The 27088-nt window shown below is 42.3% G+C and overlaps 1 protein-coding gene across 9 annotated transcripts in view; it reads right to left on the bottom strand.

The window, feature by feature from the left end:
• Nucleotides 1-556: 556 nt before the first annotated feature.
• The window catches only part of EGFL6 (EGF like domain multiple 6), a 94433-nt gene continuing 67901 nt past the window's right edge, over nucleotides 557-27088 (bottom strand). For 4 of the 9 annotated variants that reach the window (XM_070603692.1, XM_070603696.1, XM_070603690.1 and 1 more), the window contains 7 exons: nucleotides 26098-26232; nucleotides 24222-24344; nucleotides 15361-15687; nucleotides 13946-14026; nucleotides 9383-9487; nucleotides 6170-6435; nucleotides 557-908 (listed from right to left, as the gene is read on the bottom strand). In XM_070603692.1, the coding sequence (XP_070459793.1) occupies nucleotides 798-908; nucleotides 6170-6435; nucleotides 9383-9487; nucleotides 13946-14026; nucleotides 15361-15687; nucleotides 24222-24344; nucleotides 26098-26232 (1148 nt within the window). In that variant the 3' untranslated portion in view covers nucleotides 557-797. The remainder of the gene's footprint in view (nucleotides 909-6169; nucleotides 6436-9382; nucleotides 9488-13945; nucleotides 14027-15360; nucleotides 15688-24221; nucleotides 24345-26097; nucleotides 26233-27088) is intronic. The other 5 variants (XM_070603693.1, XM_070603691.1, XM_070603698.1 and 2 more) reach the window with 3 other exon arrangements.

The raw sequence follows: 27088 nt of genomic DNA, 5'->3' as shown, positions 1-27088 counted from the left end.
CTCAAAGCTCTTCTTGAATTTGGAAGAAAAGAAGGCATTGGTATTTTTTTGAGTCCTGCTACCTGCTATTTAGTTTTAGGTAGTGCTCTAAGGCCTTGAATTCAACAACTTAAGCTAATTTGCATTGCAGTTATGAGGCGTAATAAAGCAGTCATGTGTTTCCACATGAAGTCATTTTAAGAACTTCTAAGAATATAAAGTATTTCCATAGAGAAAAGAATTTTAAAACCCACATTTTCCAGAAAAGCCAATAACCATACACATAATTAAACATAGAATCAACAACACGTTTTGGTAGAAAAATTTAAACCATGACACAAGGTGATTATCTGGATATTATTATTACAAAGAAGTTAAATATGCAAGCTTGGCTGTAAAAGATCAGGCTAAGCCACTTAGGTAAAAATCTATCTGTGATGTCATCGTTTCCAAGAAGTGCCATAGAAGTCAAAGAGTTAAACATTGCTCTGTGCCTTTTTTTTCCTTGTAATTCTAGAAATGTTGTATAGAGAAGTTCATCAACTCATGTAGACAAATCACACCAGGGGGCAAAAACTGAACTGGCATTTCCACATTTTATAAATTCAGAAATGAATGAGAAATCATAGTGGTACTATATTTAAAGCAAATATCAGCGCATCTTATACAAGAAAGGTGTCTTACAATAATGTTTCCGTTGGTACATTATAATTTTTCAGTTTGTATTTCTAAAATGGGGGGGTCTATGATGTAATATCAAAAAACAGAGAACTGACATAAAAAGCCAAATATAAAGATATAAAAGACAACAGTAACATTCAACAGTCCACAGATACAAGGCCATCTGGACAGGAACCTGAAACCAGCAAGACGCCGTCCACCGCAATCTCTCCGGTTTTGCCCTTGCCACGTTCTGCTTCAAAAATGATCTAATAATGGAGAGGGAATAAAAAATGACTTCAAAATATTCAAAACAATGATAGAATCAAACTATTTAATAGCTATTCAAGAGGACTAAACTTGTGTCCCTATTGTATAGAAACAGGCTTTGACATTGAATTTATAGTAATACATTGTATTTTCCCAATGCCAGGTATCCACACTGAGTGAACTGTGTTCAGAGAAAATAGAGTCACTGCAACATCTAAAAGAATCTGGAAAGCCCCATAAAGCCAAGAAGGGTAAGGTTTAAGAGGAAATTTTGGAATTCCCATTTAAAGAAAAAAAAAAAGCAAAAATAAAAGGATATGGTTTTCTTTTCAAAAACTAGGCTAGAAGAAATTTAATATTCCTCGTGAACATCTAACGCAAAACTATATAATTGAAAGGGAATTATTTTGATATATTCAGATTTTAGTAGTTTGTAGTAGTATAGTTACTTTTCTTAAAATATTGGTTTATATATTCAGAAATTATCTGGAATGTCATTGTCTTCTGTTTTATACTAGGCTATAATTATTTTTATCTAAGACATTTAGTAATAATCAAAAGAGAAGCAAACTTCTTTATATTTTAGAAATTTCTAATATAGAGAGAAAAGAGGATGAATACTAAAAAAATTGATCTTCAAATTGGACACAAAACAGGGGTGACTCATTTAACAAAATTAAGGACATACAATGACTCTTTTATATGCGTCCATTCATCCAAAAATATTTCCGAAGAAACATTATTAAAATAAATATTTGCTGAATGAATGTTTCTAAGTTTCTTCAATATTGTAATGTTTTAATAAAACTAACATGAACTATTTTTTTATCAGGAAAAAACACCAACATACTTTAAATTCAATAATTATGAGAAAAAATTATAGCTACAATTTATGGAGCACCTATTAAATACCATTCACCATAAGGAGAAGTAATAAAGAGGGGAATACGCCTAGTGGGCTCTTTAATTCTCAATATCAGAGAGAAGCAGATTGAAAGCACAGCAAAAGGATTCTGATTCAAAGAGGACTGAGGTTACCCTGGAACAAAAAGTTTAGAGAGAAAAGAATAACATGACACACACACACATATTCTATCAAAATGAATTCAACAGTATCATCTGCATACTGTGGTCATAAATAGATTAAAATATATATTCATGTGGCAAGTAAAATGCAAAATATGGAAGCACTCATGTTATGGGGGGCAATGATTATCAATCTGTACTTCTTTTCAATAAAGTGATTTCCCTTTGTCTTTTCTAAACTTTTTTTTAAAGTAAATTCAAACTTACAACAAATTGGTCTTTTAAAGAAAGATCCTTAAGAATCATGTGTACAACAATGCCATCACACAACTATTCACCATCCCCCAAAGCATCTTTTTTTTTTTTTGAGAAAGATTAGCCCTGAGCTAACATCCGCTGCCAATCCTCCTCTTTTTGCTGAGGAAGACTGGCCCTGAGCTAACATCCATGCCCATCTTCCTCTATTTTTTATACGTGGGACGTCTGCCACAGCATGGCTTGACAAACGGTGCGTATGTCTGCACCCGGGATCTGAACTGGCGAACCCTGGGCCACAGAAGCTGAACGTGCAAACTTAACTGCTGCGCTACCAGGCTGGCCCCACAAAGCACTTCTTTTCTGCTTCATAAATAATCACAGAGGAGTTTTCAATGTGGCAGAAATGAAGCGATTTTAGACTTGCTATCACCACTGTGTCCCACTTTCCCCGGCTCTTCAAAGAGACGAGGGGAAGCCTCAGAGGGACAAATGGGGGCAAAGAGAGACAGTGACTGTCCACTGCCTGGGCTGTTCTCTGTTGCTTTTAAGCTCCCTGGCTTCATTTTCTTGAGAAGCACTGGAGACAAGCCACCACTGAGCAGCAAGTGATAGCACAACTGGGTATAGAAATTTCTTCCTCCCCTAGTCTCTTCTCAGGAAGCAACTGCTTTCAGGAAGATGTTCCTTTTAGGTAACTTTAAACAGTAGTGAGCCAAAGAGCAGACCCCTCACAGCAGCTGCAATGGGTGGGATAATGCAGGTGGGCATATCTAGATCTTGGGCTATGGTGGCTCCTCCATCACCAAAATCCCTGACTGATACTCTCAGATAGCTAAAAGTCAGGGTAATTAATTGACATTCTAACTTGCATTTGTTTTTCACTGCATTTTTGCCTACCGTGGTACCAAAAAATTAGGCAGGCTTCTTATCCTCTCTTTTCTCAAGGATATTTTGGCATATAACAATCGAAAGCAGACTTTTCTACGAGACAATCCCCTTCCTGATGTTTCGTCCCCACAAGCTTAACCTCCATGAGGAGACTATGCCAGTAGAAGGTGGAGGAAGTGCCTGTGAGGGATACAAGCAGAAGCAGTGAGGGGGGAAAAGCGAGATTCTCCAGCCTAGGAAGCGACCCCACTGTCTCTCCCTGGCAGAACTCTAGATGGAAAATGGTTGCCTTAACTTCCTCTGGAGGATGGATTCTCAGCAACAAGACTCCAGCCTCAGTGAAGGTTTCTGTGTCCTGGCCTGGCACGGAAGTTGAAGAGATGAGTGACTTGAAGAGCCACAAGGGTGCAGAAAATGTGCGCATCCATGGATGAAGTGAAGATGTTCCACCCTCTCTTAATATCTGTGCTACTTTTAGCCTTTCAGAAGCTCAGGCACCCTAGGGAGGGGGGCTCTCCCTCAACCCTGCATGAGCAAATAGCTGAGACTGAACTTTCCACCCAGCCTAATGGCATGAGGCTTTGGATTCAGATATAATTTGATTTAGAGAAAGCAATGTGACTTATTTTATATACCTGAGTTTATGGAGTTAAGAGTCACACCTACTACAAATATCCACAGTCAATATGACATTGATAAACTGGAATGCATGCCTCAGCCTGGATTATTCAGCTTCCCTACCCTCCAATATGCCCCACCAAGGTTTGCCCTAGTATTGAAAAAGTCCAGGGCACAGGCACGTGCCTTAGGCCCCTGCTGGGCCCGAGCATCCCTCTAACAGAGCAGTGATGTGGTACAGTGTCATTGCTGGGCAGGTTCTTTGGGGGCATGTTTTCAAAAATGAGCATTTAAAAAAAATCACTGTTTTGATGGCATACACCCCCCTCAAGCCACCATGTTAAATAAAATATTTCTCCGTATATAAATTCAGTAAATATGGAGGTAATTATAAATGCTGTGTAGAGGCATATTTCAACTCTCCAACAGGAATGTCAACCATATATAGCACAACTCAACATCACAATCCCTAAACCATGCTACAAATACAACAATGTAAATATGTGGATTGGATTTGTATTGATTCAAATAAATTGCAATGAGGATAAACTAGAATTAATGTGCTTGTCAGCACTAAACAAGCCCTGGAAGAAGGAAAAACGGTTAGGAAGTTCATTAACTACGGCCCAACATACACTTTTATCTATAGTCATGTCTTAGGATGTATTTTAAATAAGATGTTCTGCTTTGATTCAAGTGTGATAAGTGAATAGAAAGATGTTGAATTTAACATCTGACTAGGGATCAGGGTTTTTGGTCTGACGCCTATTACCAAGAAAGAGGATTTTACTTATGTTAAGTAATATATTATCTTTCACAAACAAAGTATAAATGGAATCTCAATTCATGGCTCTACTAATTGTTCGTCCTCTTGTCACCAGTGGTTGGTATTCAGCTCTTCATGTACCTCCTTCTAGCTTTCACTCTATCTTTTCCCTTCCCACCTTGAACAAACTTTTCACAAGGGCCCATAGTAGCTGCCTCCAGGGCTCTGCTCCCTTCCCTCCTCATTGCTCCATAGTGTGGCCTTTCCCCTCTCCTCCAAAGAAACAACTCCTGCAGAAGTCACTAGCCACCTCCTGATGGTCAAACTTGATAGACTCTTTGCTATTTTTATCCTATTTTTCTTTCTGAGCATTTCATCCCATAGATCAACTTCCTCTTAAAACTCTTTTCCCTCTTCCTTTATTAAACCCACTGTGCAGTAAAGGATGAAGTCAGCAGGTCTGAGTTGTCCAAACCCTGCACATTCCAAAGAAACGTTTGGCCCTTACTGGTCCCTGGAAGATACCTGCTAAGTCCTTGGATTATCCTACCTCTAAAGAGTGTCTTTAACTTGGTATATATTTTTCCATTTAGTCATGTCCCATCCACAAGGAATCTGCGATCTTATAAGGAAAATAAAGCTTGTATACAAATAGCTATGATGTAAGATAAGAAAAATGGAAAGTACAAATTGTAACACGTGAAATTGAGGGAGAGAGAATACTCTAGAGAGTGAGAGGTGACCAGTGTAGGATTTGACACACCTGAAATGGAGGAGGGGAAAGGTTAAAGAAGACGGGCGCCTGGGAGAAAGGAAGCTCAGCCAGGGCACAGGAAAAAAAAAAAAAAGAGTGTCTTTGGCCATGTCAGATCATTTATGCTAACCATGTGACTTATGGTGGGGGCTTTAGGTCACACAGTATCAGCCTGACCTCTGGAGAAGCAAGAGATTGAGTAACTAAGGTCATCCATGTGGGCAATCATGCAGGCAGACTGACCCCCAATAAAAACCCTGAACACCAAGGCTTGGGTGAGCTTCCCTGGTGGGCAATCCTCTGTGCGTGTTGTCACTCATAATTGCTGAGAGAATTAAGAGCTGTTTATATGACTCTACAGGGAGAGGAAACTATAAGCTTGTGCCCAGGCTCTCCTGGACTCTGCCCTATGTGCCTTTTCCCTCGGCTGATCTTAATCTCTATCCTTTCACTGTAACAAACTGTAATCATGAATATAACAGCTTTTCTGAATTCTTTGAATCCTTCTAGGGAATCATGGAACCTGAGGGTGGTCTTGAGGATCCCAGACAACAGCCACTCTCAGTTCAGTTCAAAAAGCATTTAAAAAATGACCTTCTAGCTTCCTTTCATTGTGGTAAGTGCTGGGCATAGAACAAATGAGCAAGATGTTCTTTTACACGTTATGGAATTTATCTCCTGGTTCAGAAGGAAGTTGGTGAGAGGAGCCTGCCACACCACAGACCATTTCCATAGAATGTGATATGCTTACACCTGACAAATATTATCATTAATTGTGCTGATTAATTGCCTCACCTATTTTGCTCCAGAATGTAAGTGTTTTAAGTATGGGGGAATAGTCTTATTCATCTTTGTAGCTCTAGTGCCTAGGTACTTCAGTAAGTGTTTTGTTTTGTTTGTTAAATCACTGAAAATGCAAGTATCTAGTTTAACACTGTTTTTCCACTTACAGTTTTGGTAGCATCGATCCCTTGATACAACTGAATTTTCCCCATCTTCCACTTTTCATCCTCACTCCTGGTCTCCTCCCATGCCAGGGCATTGTTACTGTTTTTCACAAACACTCGAAGTTTCCCTACTTTGTCTCCAGCCAGCCGGTAATGAAAAAGCAAACAGAAGTTGCTTTGGGGCTGCAGGTCGGGGAGGAGAAGTTTCAACCGGCCAACGTCCTTCTTATGGCCTGCCAGGGCTGGAACTGCCATATAGTAGCCAACAGCTTTAAGAGAAGAAAAACGCACAGTCAATGAGGCCACTGTAAAGGGTTTGGCTATAGTGTATAAAATAACTATAAAAAATGAATGATAGTCTCATACAGGGAAAGCTGATGTCCTTTTCATTTTGAACATAGGAACAAAATTTTCATGCTAAAATGTATTTTAGGGATCACAAAGCTGAAATCCTTTGTTGTATAGAGAAGGAAACTGAGGGTCAGAGATGCTGAGGAATTTGTCCACATTCACAAAGCTTGGTAGCAGCAGATATGGGGTAAGAATCTATTAAATGGTCTTTTAGCACTGCAGGTAATTTGCAGCTGATGGAGAACTGGTGCTCCAGAATTTTCCACCTTGGTTGTTTGAACTTTGGAATGAGTTAATGATGTGTATGACAGCCAGCTCCTTAGGTGTGTCTACAGTGTGGTATTTAATTCACAACATGCATGAATTTGTACTAATGGTTTCATGGAGTTCAACCACCATGTGTAACATATCACTCCCAGTTCTGATTTAGGACGCAGGAACACATCTCCTTCTATTTCTAAGTACCCATCTTCTAAGTATCTTTTAACCATTGGAGACAACATTTGCTCATCTCCAATCTTCTGGTTGTGCCTTTGATTAACTTGGGCAAAAACTCTCGTGCAGTGGGGTCTGAAGAAGTTGATGAGAAGGAGGAACTCCTGTAGAAGCTGGGAGGAAGACACCGGGGGTGAGGTGGCATCTTCTGCTGGTGTAATTCCTGGACATGCTTGCAGGACGCAGGTTGACAATGCCTTAATTTTCTACTGGACCCAGAGACTTCCCAGTCTTCTTCCCCCAGTCTTTTAACATTATTAGTCAGCTGATAATGTTGTCAGATTCAGCAAATAAAAATCCAGGATGCCCAGTGGAGTTTGAATTTCACACAAGCAGTGTGTTTGAGATATACTAAAAACCATTCATTGCTCATCTGAAATTTAGACAGCCTAGACTTTATCTGGCAACTCTACCAGCTACAATCTCTCTTCTGTGACCCACTGTGGCAGGTTCCCCTTCTCTCTCAGCTAAAGCCCACTGTAATCTGTCCTTGGGATTTGATCCTTCTAATAATGCTGATTCATCCCATGTTTCTTTTTTATATTTAATGCTGTAGGGAAAGATAAGCCCACCAAGAAATCTCATGGAGGTGCAGGAGGGGAGGGAGTATGATTTGAGTGATGCAAAAGCTGAGAACCCCAGAGTCATTTGTGAAGTGGGCGTTTGTAAATAGGGGACTTCCCATTGGTGGAAAACTCAACTAAAGACATTGCTGACTGTGGGAGAGGTCGAGATCCTGGGATAACCTATGGGCTCCCAGTGTGAGATAGCTCTGGTAGACATACATCTGGAGATGCTATGATGGAAGAAAGGAGAAACTCAGGTTAGTTATCAACAAGATAGCTTCTCCAAAGATGTACTGTCTCTGGTCTGGTTAAACTTGCCACGTGCTTGCTCTGAATCTTTAGCAAGAGTCCCATTCATACAACTTTGCTGTGTGGGATGTACCCCTCCACCCTAATCCCAAGTTCTAAAAGGAATTTTTATTAGGGGATATCCAGGTTTCCTGATTGCAGGTGAGGGTTTGAAAGAAAAGATCTTGGGCCAGCCTGGTGGCACAGTGGTTAAGTTCGCACATTGTGCTTCAGCGGTCCGGGGTTCAACAGTTCGGATCCCAGGTGCGGACATGGCACTGCTTGGCAAGCTATGCTGTGGTAGGCGTCCCACATATAAAGTAGAGGAAGATGGGCACGGATGTTAGCTCAGGGCCAGTCTTCCTCAGCAAAAAGGGGAGGATTGGCAGCAGATGTTAGCTCAGGGCTAATCTTCCTCAAAAAAAGGTAAAAGAAAAGATCTCAGGGAGGAATTAGTCTAGAGGAAGGATCTAGAAGAAGGATCTTTTAACTGAGGGCTGAGCCTATATATCCCCAAATAAATAATTTGATTGGTAAGGAACTGGAGTCCCTGAAGGTGTAACAGTTGTCTCTAATTATATAGTCAGCCTTGGGAGACAGGGATTCAATTTATGCTCCAAATGGGATCTGCCAGCTAAACGCTCTGCCCAAAAGGAAAGCTAGGGTCCATCAATAGTGTTTAAGTAGGCAGCTCAGAGCTGAGGGTGAGAAAAATCCAAAGTTAAGTGGAAAGAAATCCTCAAGCAACAGAAGGGAAAGTCCAGTCCAGGAGTCCAGGTTGCTGATTTGATGCTCATTATGGTTTTTTTTTGAAGAAGATTAGCCTTGAACTAACTATTGCCAATCCTCCTCTTTTTGCTGAGGAAGACTGGCCCTGAGCTAACATCCACGCCCATCTTCCTCTACTTTATACATGAGACGCCTACCACAGCATGGCTTTTGCCAAGCGGTGCCATGTCCGCACCCGGGATCCGAACCGGCAAACCCCGGGGCTGCTGAGAAGCGGAACGTGCAAACTTAACTGATGCGCCACTGGGCCAGCCCCAACTCATTATGGTTTTGATGCTTTGAGGGGTGACTCCACTAAAACTCCAGGTTTAGATAGAAGTCATATTTCCTTTCAAGATTTATCCCCCCCCCAAACAAAACAAAAACTACAGAGCACCATTGCTAGGAAATAGGGGAAAAGGATCAACTTCTTTCTACCTTCTCCCCAATACTCTTAAACCTTATATGATTTCCAACATCTCTCTCTCAGCAGCAGGAGAGTGAATATAGATGAGGTCTGCTGGAGCATCCTTGTGGGGGTAGGTGGGTGGGAGTGGGATTAAGGAGGAGAATATATGCTGAACCAAATTAGTCATTCATCAGGGGAGACTTCGGAAGGTCTAAAAGTTTCCAACCATGACAAACAACCCTGACCTAACAAGCGATAGGAATAACAACCCTCCCACCGTTGGAGAGCTTTCTTTACCTGTGCCGTATCACGGAACATGAGATAGTGAAATCTAAATACCATTATCTCGATCAGCAGGATTCCAGTCAAAATCATCTTCTACATCCTGTTTCCAGTCACAGACCCCATGGTCAAAGCTGCAGTCAACTGAGACATTTAAATCTGCTAAGAAAAAGAGTGCATTTCATAATCGTTAAGAGCATTAGAAAAACGTCTAACCTTTGGAGCTTTGGAAGGCAATGCCATGTTTTCAGTAGCTGTTGAGAGTTTAGCTAAGCTACTCCATGGTATTGGTGCATCCATTGTGTTCAGCCGAGCAGCTGAGAGACCTCATAGTAGCGCCTGCAGAGTCACAAGTAAATGTAAGTTCCTGCTATGACTTCTCCAACAGCCCTTGTAATAAACAGTCTCCCCTGCTTCCGAGGGCCTTCCCTTGTGTGCTCCTTAGATATAAGACCCGCCTCTAGGCTTCCCCAAACCCCGATCCTTTTTGGTTTGAATTAACAATCCAGCCTAGCCAGGGAACCCCAAAGTGCTCCACAAACAGACCCTAATAAAAGTGTGGGCCCCAGGTCCTGCCTCTTTCTGTGTAAGCACCCTGCCATGCCCTCTCCATGTGGCCCCTCAAGGCACGCCATGTACTTCCTCCAGGACTCTGAGTAATAAACTTCTCTATTTCAATTCCTTCTGTGGTCTTTTGTTGAACCACCCAGTACTCGGCTGGCTCTACTTAACAAACGTTAATTTAATAAAATCCTCACAATCGTATGGAGTAAGGGCCAGCTAGTACGAGTTTTGAACCAGTGCCTCTGGTTACTTTTATGGAGATCAGGGGTCAGCAAACTAACATCCTGGCCGCTGTTTTTGTAAATAAAGTTTTATTGAAACACTTCACACCCATTCATTTACATATTGCCTACGGCTGCTTTTAAGCTACAATGACAGAGTTGAGGAGTTACAACAGACACTGTATGGGTTTGCAAAGCTTAAAATATTTATGATCTGGTCTTTCACAGAAAAAAGTTTTCTTTTTTAAAGATTGGCACCTGAGCTAACATCTGTTGCCAAGCTTCTTTTTTGTTCTGTTTTTTCTTCTTCTCCCCAAAGCACCCCAGTACATAGTTGTATATTCTAGCTGTAGGTACTTCCGGTTGTACTATGTGGGACGCTGCCTCATCATGGCTTGATGAGCAGTGCTAGGTCCGTGCCCAGGATCCAAACTGGTGAAACCCTGGGCTGTCGAAGCGGAGCGTGTGAACTCAACCACTCAGCACAGGGCCGGCCCCCAGAAAAAAGTCTTTTGACCCCTGATGTAGATAACAGAAACTACCACTGGGAAAGAGGGGGAAGTTTGAGATACTCCTGTTTATAACCAATGCCAGCTTCTGGCTCTGATTTTGGAGCTTTGGCAGTTCATGCTGAGGAATAAAGGAACGGCAAAAAAGGGGAAAAAAAGCTCAAGAGAGAAGCAGGAGCAGCTGGTTGTTGACTTGTTACAATTTGCAAAATATTTTCACATACATTACATCACTTGATTTGATTATCACAAAAATTCTACAGTCAGACCCATTTTCAGGAAAGTAAAACTGAGGGTCATAAGTGATTTGTCCAAGTCCTGCAGACACTGAGTGCTGGAACTGGACCTGAATCCTAAATCAGACTGACATCCGGGGCTGTCCATGCTGCCCAGTTCCTAAGCCAGCACTGACACCCTGCCTCTTTCCTCACTTTCCTTCCATCTTAACCCCTATTCTTCCCTATTGCAGTGAAGATATTTTATTTCTAGTCTCAGTTTTAAAATTAAAAGATGCCAAGTAATACTTGCTTCCAGTCTTCAGTATTCTTCAATGAGTGCTATTGCTAGTTGGAGAAGTTGAGGTTACCAGCCCACAAACAGTGCAACATAAACTTTTCAGTTGGTTTTAACTGTGGTGGCACATTTGTCCCAACCCCTGCCCCCCTTTCCTCAACATGCAGGATACTGGGAATGTCAACTGGGACAATGGAATAGCATACAGCTAATGACTCCTTAAGGAGATAAAACTCAAGGCTTTGGGCTCATGAGCACCATACTTCATTTGTATAGAACTTTATGGTTTGCAAAGTGTTTTCAAATACATCCTCTGATTGAATGCATACAACCCCTGAAACAGATGCTGTTGGGGCTGCACCAATATCTGTCAGCACTTATATTCCCTAGCAGACACATGGCTTTCCACTGCAAACACCCACCACTCTCTGCATGAGGGTATTCTCTGGCTGGAGCATGCTTGGCCTAAGCCAGGCAGAGCAGAATACCAGGGAGCTCTGTCCCTGGGAGAGCCCTCCACCAGTGACGGACAGGAGTTGGTGGATGGAGACCTCCTTTTCTTTGCCTATGGGTAGGAACACTAAGTACTGGAATTGGACACGGACCTGAAGTCAGATTGGAATCCAGGTTCTCTTCAGTCTTGCAGGGTGTCCAACTGGGATGGAAGTCCAGCTGCCACAGTGGTGCCCCTCCCTGCTTTTACGGCAGGCCAGGAGCGCCAGGGAATTAGCACCCTCCTGGGAGCAGCCTTCAACCAATGTCAGATGGGAGTTAGCGTAGAAATACCTTAACTCCCTTGCCCCTCCATGAGGGCAATCCTGAGCCGCGTGTTCACCACTGGCTCCCAGAGTTCCCCAATGGGATCGAGCTCCAGTTGCCCACAGTGGAAACTTGCTTGATACCACACCCGTTATGGCCTCCTTCTCTTCGTCGTCTCACTTCCCGACTCCCCAACCACTGTTTCCTGGGATAAACCACATAAATCACTTGCACTCAAATTCTTGTCTCAGGGTCTGGTTCTGAGGAACCCAGCCTAAGACAGCACCTTAGAGAGGAGTGTTGGTCTTATTCCAACTTTACACATGAAAGCAATGAGGCATCACGAGTCTATTGACTTGCCCAAGGCAAACAGCAAGTGGCAGAGTCGGGGTGCCCACCTGAGTCTTCTAATTGAGACTGAGTGCTCCAGGACAACTTATTCAAGGACCTTTGAAATCACAGAGTCATATGTTCTTAGGCAAAATTGTCAACTTTCTGTGTTTCACTAAGGATCATGGAAGAAAATAAAGTAAGAGACCTGGTCAGTTTGGGGATCCAAAGAGGAGTCAAATAATTTATTAATGTCACTTAGCAAGTGTAAAGCAGAGCTGGGGCAGAAGTTCTGAGCACTTGGAGAATGTAGCTTATCCCCTGAGCTATGAAACATCTTCTTCCTAACCAGGAAAATGGGCAATAAGATGTTTGATGCAGAGAAATAAAAATAGACCACTTAGGAGAAATATGGAGGAAAACAAGATGCCTGTAGGAGCTGGGTCATAGGTCACTAGCCTTTGGAGAGTTTTTAGTACAAGCTTCTCAGATTAAATTTGGAGAACTGAACTAGAGAGGTATTTTCTTGATGGTGGAGATTGTCCTATAAACCAAAGGGATAGAATTGGAGAATGTACTCATGGTGTAAACACAAAAGGGAATTAAATTAGCACAAGCTTAGAACATGTATAGTGGTAAGTGAAAGAGAGTTTGAAAAGGAAAGAGAAGATCAAGCCATTCATATGTACACCAAGTGAAAGGGATAAATATTTAAGTGGGCTTTTCCCTGATGCCTGTGTAGAGCTGCCACATACAATTTGTCATGGGTAGTGAAAGTGCTAAATGAACTCAGAGGAACTAGGGATCATGCCTAAGACGTTCCAGGTTATGAGACTTTGATAGATTGATCACAAAAATGGTCCCAATTTTTACCCCTCCCTGTATTCATGTTCTTCACAACATAACTTTGCAGCGCCTTCCCTAACTCTTAAATCTGGGCAGGCCTTGTGACTTGCCTTGGCCAATAGAATATGGCAGAAGTAATGTGCCAGTTCTGGGCCTAGACCTCAAAAGGCCCATGTGTCTATGCTCTCTTTTTTGGAACCCTGCCACCGCATCATGAGAATAAGCTTGGCTAGCCTGTTGGAGGATGAAAGACCACATGAGTCAGCCCACTTGTCCCAACGGAGGCCCCAGGCCTGTGAGAGAGCACAGCAAAGATCAGCAAAGTCACCAAACAGGCCCACAGCTGACTGCAGACACATGAGTGAGCCCCACCCAGACCAGCTCAGATCAGCAGACCTGGCCAGCCAACCCATAGACTCATAAGCAAAGATAAATATTTATTGCTGTAGGTCATTGAGGGTCTATGATTATTTATTACACAGCATTATTGCAGCAATAAGTAACTGACACAGGCACTTTGGGCCAGATTTTAGTACATGGTGATTTTCAGGTTGTAGGCTCTCGGGTATTGGAGTTGAAGCAAACAAGCCATTTTCTCCCATCTCCATACATACAAGCAGCCTCAACTCTTTACTCTAGGTGTCAGGTGAGAGTTGTGGAGAGAAGACAATAGCCTTACTATATTGTAATCCATTGGTACTAATCACATAAAGACCTACTATTTTCATACTGGCACTGTGTGTCATGATGTAATGATTGTTCCCTTGGTCTTTAGGAATGAAGCAATGACTCATAAACAATCATCTCATCCTATGAAGAAATGAAAACAACATGGGACTCTGTGAGAGAGCATAAACTTAGCAGAAAGCGTTGTTTACCTTTATGTTCCAATCTGGATGTTACAGCTTTTCCTTGGGTCAGAACCAGACCAAATTCACCAGCTTCATTCACCTTAGGGGCTAATAAAGAACACTTGGTCAGTTAAGAAAAACCCAAAAATCTCACATGCTAAGAAGGAATGAGTGGGGGCTGGCCCCGTGGCCGAGTGGTTAAGTTCGCGCGCTCCGCTGCTGGCGGCCCAGTGTTTCGTTAGTTCGAATCCTGGGCGCGGACATGGCACTGCTCATCAGACCACGCTGAGGCAGCGTCCCACATGCCACAACTAGAAGAACCCACAACGAAGAATACACAACTATGTACCGGGGGGCGTTGGGGAGAAAAAGGAAAAAATAAAATCTTTAAAAGAAAAAAAAAAAAAAAAAAGAAGGAATGAGTGACAGACTGAGCAAAGAGGGTTTGAGCATGTATTCTACTTACAGAACGTTAGAGCAGTTTCCCTACCTTTTGCGAAGCATTCATGTTGGTTCCAGTTTCCTCATCTAGAGCATGTTTGTCCAAAGGTTCCCCCAGCTGACCTAAGCAGCTACACTAGGAACACGTCCCTTCTAAGCAGGTTTTGGAAACATACTTTCTTAAGATTTTTCATCCTCTATTAAGGGAGATGTCATTGGTATGCTAGTTCTTGGATAGGTGGGCCTGTGTCTATTCTCATTTGGCTAAATCCAACAAGCATGGAGCCAAGAACAGACAAGGCAAAATACAGAAGGAGCAGCAGATGATTTTGGTCTGGTTCTGGAGAGAATGAAATGGAAAGTCTCAGAGTGGGGGGATCCAGGGTGGGTTAATAGGGAAACTGTCCTGGAGAGGCTGAGACTTACGGTGGCTTCTGCACAGCAACCACTGAAAAGGGCAGTTCTCTGGTTCATGTAGAAAACTTAAGCTTAAGCGCTACTATAGAATTTTCCTCCCTACAATTGTCCATTTTGGCGTTTTTAATCATAACCACACAACTGTGAAATCCTCTTTTCATTGAGTGGGACTGTAAAAAGTGCCTTCAAGAAGTCAAAAGGTAGACCTTGGCAGATCCACCTGGGGAGGGTCTCTCTGGTTTGGGGGCGCACTTCATGGAAAGCTGGCAAGCCAGACAACTGTGCTTGCAGGACAGGCAGGCTTACTTGGCTGGGAGTGGAAAGAGTGTCTGTCTGCATCAAACAGGAAACCTCCCAGGTAAGGGGAAAGGACTTGCCCTCCTTGTTTCCCACAGCAGCAAATTTGATTTCGTATCTGCAGAAGATGTAAGTTTCTAGACCTTATGGAGAACCCTGCTTCTTATGACTTAGAGCCGAACCCATCTACTTAAGGCACAAAACCTCTTTTCTTATTCTTTCATTTGCCAGGAGAAACCACAATTCATTTTTCATAAAATGTATTAAAAAACAAAAGTGATACTCACAAAACACATCTCCTCGAAGGCTTTGCTCCTGCTCCACATGGTTCTTCAGGGCTTTCTCATCTCTTTTCTCTTCCTCCAGCTCTTCTTTCTTTCTCTCTTCATTCTTTTCTTTATCTCCATCAGGGTTCCCATCTCTGGAAACACTCTCTTCAGAGTTGAAGGGCTGCAAGTTAACCTTAGGGGTGGGAGTCCCAGAAGGTTCTGTGATGCCATTTTTAATTTTTACCTTCTTTTTCATGCTGTTTTTGTGAGCAAGCAACTTCTTGATTCTGTCTTTGATGGTACCAGGTGCTCTGAGGACTTCCTTCACAGAATTTTCAGGGATAACTGAAACAAACAATAACGGGCGAGAAGTTCCACATTGGCTGATGATTAGATCACTCACAAAAAATGGAGCATGTAGAGTGTTAAAGTGCAGTAAACGAATGCTTTCAGAACCAACTCAGATGAAGCTCTCCCACTTGATATTTTAGGAAGAACTATTTTTGCATCTGTTTTAAGCAGTTCCAAGGTTCCGGTAGTATCTTAATTACCTAGTGCGAGAGGACACACTTTTGTTTTGCTTCAGGGACTACTATAATGCAGTACCTGCTCCTACCAAGTTGGGCTACAGATCCCAAAGTGCTGGATTTTCCAGAGTCCTCTAACATTTCTGCTTCCATGCTGGTATTCTCCAAAGCTAATATTGTCCAGGTACTCCTATAGATTTGTCCAAATTTGATGTTCAAAGACTACAGCTATAGCATTAGCCTGAACCATATAAATTGCCAATAATGGGCCACTGTGACCTACAAAAATGATGATTTATGGTTCAATGTATACCTATCTAATTTTTCTTCCCTGTTCTCTCTCCCCTTTGAATTTCTTCACCTCAATCAACTACCTAAAGCTAAATGATTGTATTTATTCAATATTTATAGAGAGGCTTCTATATTTACTGTTTTATTCATGTCCTATTTCTCACTACTGGATTAAATCGCTTTTAAAAATGTACCTCTGGGTTGATTCCTCATACCCCACAATGGATCAGTGACCCTTGGGGGAAAATGTTAGTGTAGAAGAATTCAAGAGATGGAAAAAATGTTATTTAGCCCAACATCTGTGTTTTGTAGATGAGGGAACTGCGTGATGTTAAGTGAGGTGCCCAAAGTCACTCAGCTTGGCAGGGGCAGAGCTAGGATTTCAGGGTAAAGCAGATGAATGACTCTTTTTCCAGTCCTATTTCCATGACAGGTTTATTTCTGCTTTAGGGTTAAGGGTTACTTTTCTAGAGACTGGTTCAAATTCCTTGAGCACTAGAATCCAAAGATGCATGCGCCCTTTCTAGAGATCTACTCACGATAATTAAGAATATCAAATTGATGCAAAAAAGTAATTAAAAAAATTAAAAACACTGATCTTTAAAATCAAATATATATATATTTTTAATAAAATATGTAGGCATGTGCTAGTCTAAGACTAAGCAAGAAAGGGTCTAATAACATCTGAACCAATTCACTCAATTCTACTACTTGGATATACTTTAGAGGGAAATGAAATAAGGGAGGAGACATCAATTTCAGTGCCTAAAAAGAATACTATAAAAAGAAATTGGATTGGGATTTTTATTAGAATATTTTCCTTGGCAATGTTTCCATCTTTTCTCCTGCTCAGTTCCTTCTCCATCATTTGGCTGATTCAATCTGTACCAAAGTGGTAGAAAAATAAACAAGTCCATGATATTTTGTAATCAAAAGGAGATAGAAAAATGCTTTGAAAATATATATGCTCTTAATCAATACATTGCTTTTACTTTGAAATCAATCTAAGGCTGTTATGACAAGAGCTACATGTCCCTTTTCAACGAAATGTTCTAGCTATTTATCAATGTGACAGCCTGTAGTTATAGGTTCAAAACCAACCACTACTAATACGAGTAATGCATCATTCCTCATTTTCCCGACCTTCAGATGGGCTGTTTCAGCTTCTTTGCCAGAGGTTGCACGTTAAGTTTTGATTGTAACATGCTGATCATATAAAGATCTTCCTCTGGGGGCCCCACTGCGTAATCCTGTCCACAGCTCCCTGAATCTTTTCCCAGGATCCAGCATGAAAAAAAAAGTGAACAGGAAACCACCATTCCCTGGAAATTTCCTTTATGCAATCAGTAACATAAAACTAAGGACCTTTAATAGATAATGAGGAGTGGGTTTCAACCCACACCAGGTAAACCTAAACATCTGCTTTCAGTTTCTGCCTTGAAGTTTCGATTTTTCCTATTAAAAGAAAAAAAAAAATCAAAGCATCACAACCTTTGTGGTGTCAACAAGTTCACTCCCTTAGTACGTAAAGAGAGACCTGGGGCAAGGATAAAAAAAGCTATGCATATGCATGACTACAAATGGATAGATTTGGCTTTATCTAGTAGGTATTGCTGTTGCAAATCTGACATAACTGATGATTGTTTCTCTTAAACATTTCTTGATTATTCCAACATCATTTTGAGAATATAAAAATGTGGGAGGAAGTGGCTGTAGGAGGGTCTTTGGCATGTTTGGGGATCTCAGACATAAAAACAGGGAATTTCAGAGTTTTCAGATTCACAGGCCAGTCTTTTGTAAATGAAGTTGACAATTTCTCTTGGGAGAGATTTGAGATTTCTCTAAATATCCACTTCGTCAAAAGATTCTACCTACCTGAAAATCCCAACTTTACTTAGAGAAGATCACTATGTGTGAACATTTTCCCCAGGAGAAATATGACGTTGACATCCATTCACCTGTGCTTAGTTCACCAGATGATCTCTTACCATCTGGCAGGAGAAACACTCCTCTTACCTGAGCTTTGGACAGTCCTGGGAGGAGAGGCTTAATCGTGGGTGAGGAATGTACTGCTCCATGGGACCCAGGAAATGGGAAGGAGCGAGGATGGCAGAAAAGCTGAGCCAGGAGAGTTTGCTGGAAAGGGCCCAGGAGAGATCTCTATCCCAGGGGGAGTAGCCATCGGTCATGGACACACCTATCCTGTGTTTAAGCACACAGCCCTGGACCCCAGTTGCCTAGATTTGACTTTTAGCTCCCATGTCTTCTGGTCATATGTCCTCAAACCAATACTTAACTTCTGTTTGCCTCAGTCTCCCCATATATAAAGTTGGGATAAGAATAGGGTTTTTGTGAGGTTTAAATGAGCAAATACATGTCAATTACTAAGATTAGTGCCTGACATATATTCAGCCTCTGTTTGCTATTATTTTTAGAATTCATCACCAGAACATTTAAAATCTTTTACTGCGTTAAAAAAATTTTTTCCAGAGCCAGCTCTGATGGCCTAGTGGTTAAATTTCCACACTTTCCACTTCAGTGGTCCAGGTTCATTTTCTGGTTGTGGAACCACACCACCCACCTGTCAGTTGCTGTGCTGTGGCAGCGGCTCACACAGAAGAACTAGAAGGACTGACAACTAGGATATACAACCATGCTTGGGGCTTTGGAGAGAAGAAAAAAAAAAAAGGAAAGATTGGCAACAGCTGTAGCTCAGGGGGAACTTTTCCCTGCAAAATAAATAAATAAAATAAATGTCCAGACCACAGCTCCACACTTCTAATGTTTGTGATAATTGAAAGAAAGAAAAATTTGGAATGGCCTGGTTGTAGCAACACCTGCATTCTTGAATATGCTTTATATAAACTGAATCAAATCAGAAGCATATCTCCAAGGACTAAGAAAGCTGCTTTTCAATGGGAATAATTGTTGAATTTTGACCCACTGCCACTATTACTCCTACTATTAGTGCAAGATTATTGAGCATGTAATATATTCTGGGCTGGAACTAAGCCTTTTATATGGACATTTATTGAGTAAGGATTATTTCGTATAATTGTCAAAACAATATTAAGGGCCAGATACTATTATCTCTATTTTGCAGATATGGAAACTGAGGCACTGAATGGCTAAATAACTTGTTCTCAGTCCACAGGTAGTAGGCTGGGGAGCCAGGAATCAAGCCAAGGTAATTTGATTCGGGAAGCTTTGCTCCTGGTAACTAAATGACATAGCGTCCTTTCCTAAATTGACCGTTACTACCCAAGTCAAGTAATGTCAAAGTTTTGATTTTCTTAGAATGAGGTAAGGCTATTGTCATATGAAGACTAAATTATCTAACAGTGTATTATTAATACTCATATACATCAGAACAGTAAAAGTTAACCACACACATCTCCATTTAGGGTGTTTTTTTCTCTGGGTACAGATGGTGTGTAAGGATAATTTGCTAACTCCTCTTCTGCACTGCAACGTAGAGTCTGGATTTTTGCAAAAACAAGGAACCCATAATAAAAGTTGCTATATCAATGCTCTATATTCTATAATAGCAATTCATGTGCATACAAATGTTATTTTACAACACAGTCATGCATTGCTCAACGACAGGGACACGTTCTGAGAATGCATTGTTAGGTGATTTCGTCATTGTGAGAGCATCACAGAGTGTACTTACACAAATCTAGATGGTATAGTCTAGTACACACCTAGGCTATGTGGTACCAGTCTTATGCAATCCCTTATTATGTGACACATGACTGTTTAACATTTTACAATGCAGGATGCTAATTGCATGTGATTCTCTCATTTTTGTTTGTATAACTTTTCTATGCACAAACGGGTAGATTTCTGGCCATCCTTTAAGCAATGCATGTCAAGACTTTGTTGAGATCAATTTTCAACAGAGCCATGGCTGTTTATTTTATAGAGACTCAAGGCAAAATGGTAGCACTAGGCAAGTAATAGAGCGAATGACCCAAAGACAGTTCTCTCTTTTAAACAAACATTCTGGGGCCGGTCCAGTGGCCCAGCGGCTAAGTTTGTACATTCCGCTTCTGTGGCCCGGGGTTCACCAGTTCGGATCCCGGGTGTGGACATGGCACCACTTGGCAAGTCATGCTGTGGTAGGCATTCCACATATAAAGTAGAGGAAGATGGGCATGGACGTTAGCTCAGGGCCAGTCTTCCCCAGTGAAAAGAGGAGGACTGGCAGCAGTTAGCTCAGGGCTTATCTTCCTCAAAATAAATAAATAAATAAATAAATAAATAAATAAATAAATAAAACATTCTGGTGAAAGACTAAAGAATTCAGCTGCAGAATGGATGGTAATAAAATGAATTATTTTTAGATATTAAACAGAACATTGTGATGAGTTCAAAGTTTCAAAGTATAAAGAAAAATTTGTGGGGGCCGGCCCCATGACCAAGTGGGTAAGATCGTGCGCTCCGCTTCCCGCAGCCCAGGGTTTCGCTGCTTCGTATCCTGGGCACAGACATGGCACCACTCGTCAGGCCACGTTGAGGCAGCATCCCATGTGCCGCAACTAGAAGGACCTACAACTAAAAGTACACAACTATGTGCTGGGGGGATTTGGGGAGAAAAAAAGCAGGAAAAAAAAAAAGAATGGCAGCAGTTGTTAGCTGAGGTGCTAATCTTGAAAAAAAAAGAAAAAACAAGAAAAAGAAAAATTTGTTTTACTCCAAAATACACTTAAAAGTTAGATGGTGAAAGAGAAACAGAAGTTTTCTTGACATAAGAAATGTTTGTGTTGATGTGGGGTTTATAATTTCAAAGCACTGGGTTACAATATATAGAAAACACAGGCCGCAAACAGCTGCCCAAATGCATGCTTCAGGATGCTGCCTTCATTGGACATTAATAACACATTGTAGTTTCAAGGGGATTCCACGACCAGGAAGGAAGATGCCTCCGGGTTTTCTCTGGGCAGTTCTTCCTAATCTCTTCAATTCTTAGGCCTGGGGGCAGGGGTGGGTCTGTGGAGGTGAGTTGCCCACAAGTGTTTTCCTGAGGCATCTTTTTTTGTATGCACGACATTTTTCTATCTACTTGTACAGAATTTTGGAGTAAAGAGTAGCTGGCCCTTAATAAATAGCTGTTTAAAATGGTGCTAGTAACAGTAACGACCACAGCTAACTCTACTGAGCATCTAGCGTGCCCAGCGGAACTAAGCTCTCTACCTATATTTACCTTGTTCCAATCTCACACTGAACCGAGGAGGGAGGTACTTGTCCCAGTGAGGGTTCCCCCAACAGAACCTGAGACAAGCATCTGGGTGCAGGTGGTTTATACGGGAGGTGATTCCAGGAGGCAGAAGTGGGGCAGAGGGGACAGTGAGACAAGAAGGGAGAAAAGCTGGAAAATGGTGCCTCAGTGGCAGGTAATCAGTGTGGGAAACTGGGGCTCAGTCCTGCTGGGGACATCTGGGAACCAATGGAGAACATACCTCAGCTTTGTCCCAACCTGCGAAGCGGAAGCTGGGGTATTTCTCCAGAGTCCTGTCCCCCACTAGATGAGGGCAGTCCTCGGGGGTTAACTCCCCCCATCCCTGGGTTGTACCTACAGGGGTGAGAGGAGCCTTCTAGAGAAAGCTGCAAGGCCACAATGCAGACAGTCCACTGCACTGGGGCTAGAGATATGCACGGAACTGCCCACCCGCCTCTTGAAATTAGTGAGCTCCAGGGGACTGTGGCCTGGCCCATTACGAGCACCCACCACAGGACGACCATAAGCACCATTTTGGACAGGAGGAAACTGAGTTAGAGAGGTTAAGAAACTTGCTGGGTCGCAGCCAGTATGGAGCAGAAGTCAGATTTTGATTCAGGTCTTCCTAGCTCCTGAGCCTGAGCGACTGTCGACCATTACACCACACGGCCCGAGAGCAGTGAGGCTGGGATGCACATGTCAGATTTGGTGGGGTGAAGGAGCCCTCGACCACTCATCCAATATGGAAACCACTTTATTCAGTCTCCTCTCTGGGGGCCTCTCAAGTTTATAGCATCTCTCCGCCCAACCCACCCATGCACAGCCCTACACAGGCAGCCATCTCTCTCTCTCTCTTTGAATAAAGTTCTAGAAGCACATCAAGGGCACATCCATACAGAGGGAGAAACTACAGCAAGGAGTTGCTGGAGACCGCATGGCCATTTAATCTCATTTCCAGCCCACTTTTTTTTTAATTGAAGTATAGTTGACATACAATATTATGTATTTAGTGACTCACGGAAGCCACTTTTATTTCACACGCCTTAAAATATTTACGTGGTACCACAGTGAGTGAAAACAACATTGCTATGAAAGCAATCACATTGTGGATTAAGTCTTTTTCAAAGTAAATGATATTTAGTCTTTGGGAAATAAAATGCAGTCCTTGTCAAAAAAAAAATTTACGGTCATAATTTATGCTTTTCCACACTATATTTTCTTCCAGACTTAATGTAGCCTGGTTCTTTTGGCGGTTCTTCATAGAATTGGATTTCCAGACTCATTTTCTTTGGTTCTTTTTTTTTTTTTTCTTAAAGATTGGCACCTGAGCTAACAACTGTTGCCGATCTTTTTTTTTTTCTTCAGCTTTTTCTCCCCAAATCCCCCCCAGTACATAGTTGTATATTTTAGTTATGGGTCCTTCTAGTTGTGGCATGTGGGACGCCACCTCAGCATGGCCTGACGAGCGGTGCCATGTCCGCGCCCAGGATCCGAACCAGCGAAACCCTGGGCTGCCGAAGCAGAGCGCCCCAACTCAACCACTTGGCTGCAGGGCCGGCCCCTCTTTGATTCTATTCTTTTGCACACACTCCTGTCCAGTGGTGCTCACCCACAGCCCACTGTGGTACTGTGAACCTTATACGGGGTGCTGCTCAATGTCCATCCAGAGTTGACTTTTGCCATCACTGAGTGGCTGCTCTATTGTGTCATCAGGAGCATTGGCCAGATGGGGGCATGGGATGTGCTGCAGGTCAAGGTACAATTGGCAGCCATATTTATTGGAACTTGTGGGAACTCTGCTAAGGGGTATATAAGAGAGTAGAGTCAGGGCAGTAAATGAATCTAGACAGACAAGGAGCCAGTGCACACAGGGACGTGACCAGAGGGATCAACCTGGATGACCTGAAACACGGTGACATGTTGTTTGCCAGGGGAGTGACTGTACCATAACCATTGCTGGCAGGCCTTGGTAGACATTCTGGGTGCTCATCAGGATTTCCAGTTTTCTTCTCTTTGGGGACACACAGCAGGATTATATTTTTTGCCTGTACTTCTAAGCTGAATTAATTAAGAGCTGGTGCGTGATCGTCCATGCTTCTCTCTCTGCTGTGACAAACCCTAAAGCCTCTGATTGATACCGTGCTACGGCAAGATGCGGGGCCTCCGTCAGCCTGGTCCCTAAGTGACTACATGGAGAACTCCCCTGACAACTCTCTTCGGACATAGGTCAAGCCAGAAAGAAACCATTATTGTTGTTGTTGCTGTTAACGGCAGTGACATTTTATTGTTATACATCTGGTCTATAAATTTAAGATTTTACCACCTAAGCATTCAGAAATTCACCAGCAAGAACAATGGGTCTCTTTGCTATACATTAAAAATGTGAATCCAGGTTTGAGGATGACGGATAAAATGAAGTCAGCTTCATCATACTTTGTTTCGACTGTGCTTCTGTAAAAAGTCCTGATTCACACGGTTAAAAAACTTTAATGGTTCTAAGCCAGTGACATCTTAGGGATGCTTGTTATTGCACCATAACCTAGCCAACCCCCACAGGTACATCTGCTCAGTGTCATTTTACCTTAAAGCTTATTTTCAGTATTTGAAAATATGTTGTGACCAGAAAAATATCCAGAACCCTTGCTGTTCTTTAAGCTTAGTGCCTACAACTTCAGAGAATATTGGAGATGTGGTCCGATTAGCAGAGAAGGCAAGGCTGAGGCAGAGTTAAGTTTTCAAACATGCACACACACTCAGAGAGAGAGATGAGGGGAGGAAGGAGACGTGGACAGCATGCTTTATTGGGAATAGCTGAGACGCCATGACTAAATGCTACTTACCAGAACACTGAAGCCCATTGCCTTTATATCCCTGCTTGCACCTACACTTGAAAGACCCTTGGGTATTGAGGCAATTGGCGTAGAGGCTGCACGTATGGGTATTCACAGCACATTCATTTACATCTGAAAATGTGAACAATCCCGTGAACAACCTTGTGGTAACAGGGCTTGCTGAAAGACTATCCCTTAAACCTGAGCAACCCCAGGGCCAAGCACCCAACCCTGCCAACAAACCAAGTGTGGCCTGAGAGTTGAGCGGTGTTTCAAGCTCCCAGCTCCTTGGCCCAGAGCCCTGGAGATGCCCGCCCGCCCAGTATGAAGGGAGTGAGTCTGCAGCTCGCCTCCCCTACAGCAATCCATCTGCTTATCAACACCAGTGAAATCTGGAGGGTGTTCTGGTTTTTTCCTTAACTTTGGCATCTAATTTAGAACTCAACAACAGTATCAGAAAATAAATTCTATACATGGAAGGACTTGGAGCCCCTAATCAACAAAGATCGAGGTGGGCTAGGAACCATTGATGTCATCTGAATTTACAGGCATTTTGCTCAGACTGCCAGGAGCGAGGTCAGGCTGGTCTGAGCGTGTCTGCTGGCTTTCGACTAGGAAACTTCGCCCAATTCCACCCAAGTGAGAGGTTTATGAGCCCTCTTCTTCACCTCACTTTCTAGCTTCGCTTTGGTAGACATATGCACACAAAAGAGCCTATTGTTTTCAACTTAGCTACAAAGGGAACTTGGATGCTAGTCTAAATCACTTTAAAAATCACAAAGACTTGTTTCCTTTGGCAGCTCTCCATGTGCATTCGCACCCTGTCCTGTGGGACCTCCCTCTGGGTATCAGGGAACTACTCTGTGACACGGCATCACTGGATTACAGAGCTGGATAGGTCTGCAGCAGGGCATTGGGTCCAAGCCCAGGAGAAATGGGGATTTTACAAGCTTGTTTAGGACGCAATTTGTGTTTGTGAAGATTTGAGGGAAGAGCTGTGGACACTTTACAAGACGGTTCAAAACCAAGTGTTGCCCCAAGACAATTACACAGGACGTGTCCTGGAAAGCTCTGAGTGTAGGGTTGAAAGAAATCCTACTTTTTTTCCCAACTGTTAGCTTTCCACGTCAGGCACACACGTTTGTGACACATGTTATATGAATAAGAATCTACAGGGAGCCCAAATTTCCCTTCACCGTAGGACAGGCCCCATCCCATGTTACATCAAGGGCAATGGGAATGCGTCCAAGGGCTCCCCAAATACCCCACTGCACTTGCTCATTGAGACTTGGAATGCCTTCACTGAGGGATAAGTCATTTTATTTCACACAGATCAGGCCAATGCTGAGTGATGCCAGAATTTTATCAGAGAGTGGTTTTGGTGACCCTGGACAGGCAACATTTTAGGGGATGTGGACCTTGAACCATGAAAGGGCTGAAAGACGAGAGAGGAGAGAGCATGTGCCTTCATCTCCTTCATACATTTCTCTATAGCCACCCCTGATGGAAACTGTCCTGGACAGATCACTGAGATCAGGATGAAACAGGCCTTGTTATTCTTCCATTTATCAAACATAAAAACTGCTTTATTGCTCCCATTTTCACATATGTACCTGGAGATAGAACGAAAAATATAAACAAAACAAAACCAGTCAAATTTGTAAAAAACCCACAAAAGATCATCTCAAGATGATTTCACGTAATTCATGTCACTGGAGTTCCCTAAATGCCGGAAACTTTAAAAAATCTACCTTTTTCTGTGTTGTTAAGCTGATCAGTACAGTAGATTGTTGAAATAGACTGAATTGACATCAAAATACCTGTAGAGAAAGCCTACAAGTTTGGTAGGGAGAGGAAAAAAGGAAAAAGTGCCACCAAATCTTACCTACACAGTCATATCGGCCACTGATATATTTCAGTTTGAAACCAACATGACATTTGCAGTAGTAGCTTCCAAATGTGTTCACACATCTTCGATTGTAGGGGCAGACAGCTTTACCAGAGGCACATTCATCAATATCTAGGATTTAGAACCAGGTATCAGTGATAGCAAAACAAGCACCCTCCCTCAGAAACACACGTGCACACATACTCGAGTACACATCCATGATGCAAGCATGCACACAACACATGTGTACACATGCAGTTTCTTTGTTGGAAAACTGATGATTCTGATGCCAACATCTCACCCTCTGAGAAGTGTTCTAGATTCCCCAGGCACACTCACAGCTCTTCTCTTTATGTATTTATGTCACTTTGTCCATCTTGTTTTAGAGACGTTATCTTACTGTAATGTCACTACTTACATTCATATCTTTCCTGTTAGGCCCTGGCTCTTCTGGGGCAGGGAGCATATGTCTGGTACTTGGGATATATACATTACACGTTTGGTGAGCGAATGGTGAGCGAATTAATATTTTTCCAGCTATGTATATTGTATAGCATATACAATTTTTGAAAATAGAGTCAGATAGCTACATTTTAAGCAAACCAAATACACATTTAAATCTTGCATTCTATGAAAGAATTATTTCATTAGCAAGCTCCTCCAAGTCCTGCAATATTGACCCAAATCGCAGACATGGGGTTTCCTAAGGATGCACTTAAACATACATTGTGGATCAAGCAGAATGATGTGACAATACGACTTCAGCACAGAAGAGGCCTCCTTCCCCTTCCGCCATTGCGAGTCTCATCACAGAGGGGCTGACAGCTATGCTCACCAAACCATCAAGACTCAGGCTTTGCCTTCACTTTCAGATGTCAAATCAAATAGATATTATGTTGTTATTTTGGATCTGTAGTTAGACATGAAGGTTCGTGCTGGCTTATTGTTCCCTCTGCGTTCTTAAAATAACTAATAAATCAGTGTTGGA

This window comes from Equus przewalskii, chromosome X (assembly GCF_037783145.1).
Source record: "Equus przewalskii isolate Varuska chromosome X, EquPr2, whole genome shotgun sequence".
In the NCBI taxonomy this organism is placed as follows: domain Eukaryota; kingdom Metazoa; phylum Chordata; class Mammalia; order Perissodactyla; family Equidae; genus Equus; species Equus przewalskii.
The sequence above is the reverse complement of the archived record's forward strand: the minus strand, read 5'-3'. Positions and strand labels throughout refer to the sequence as shown.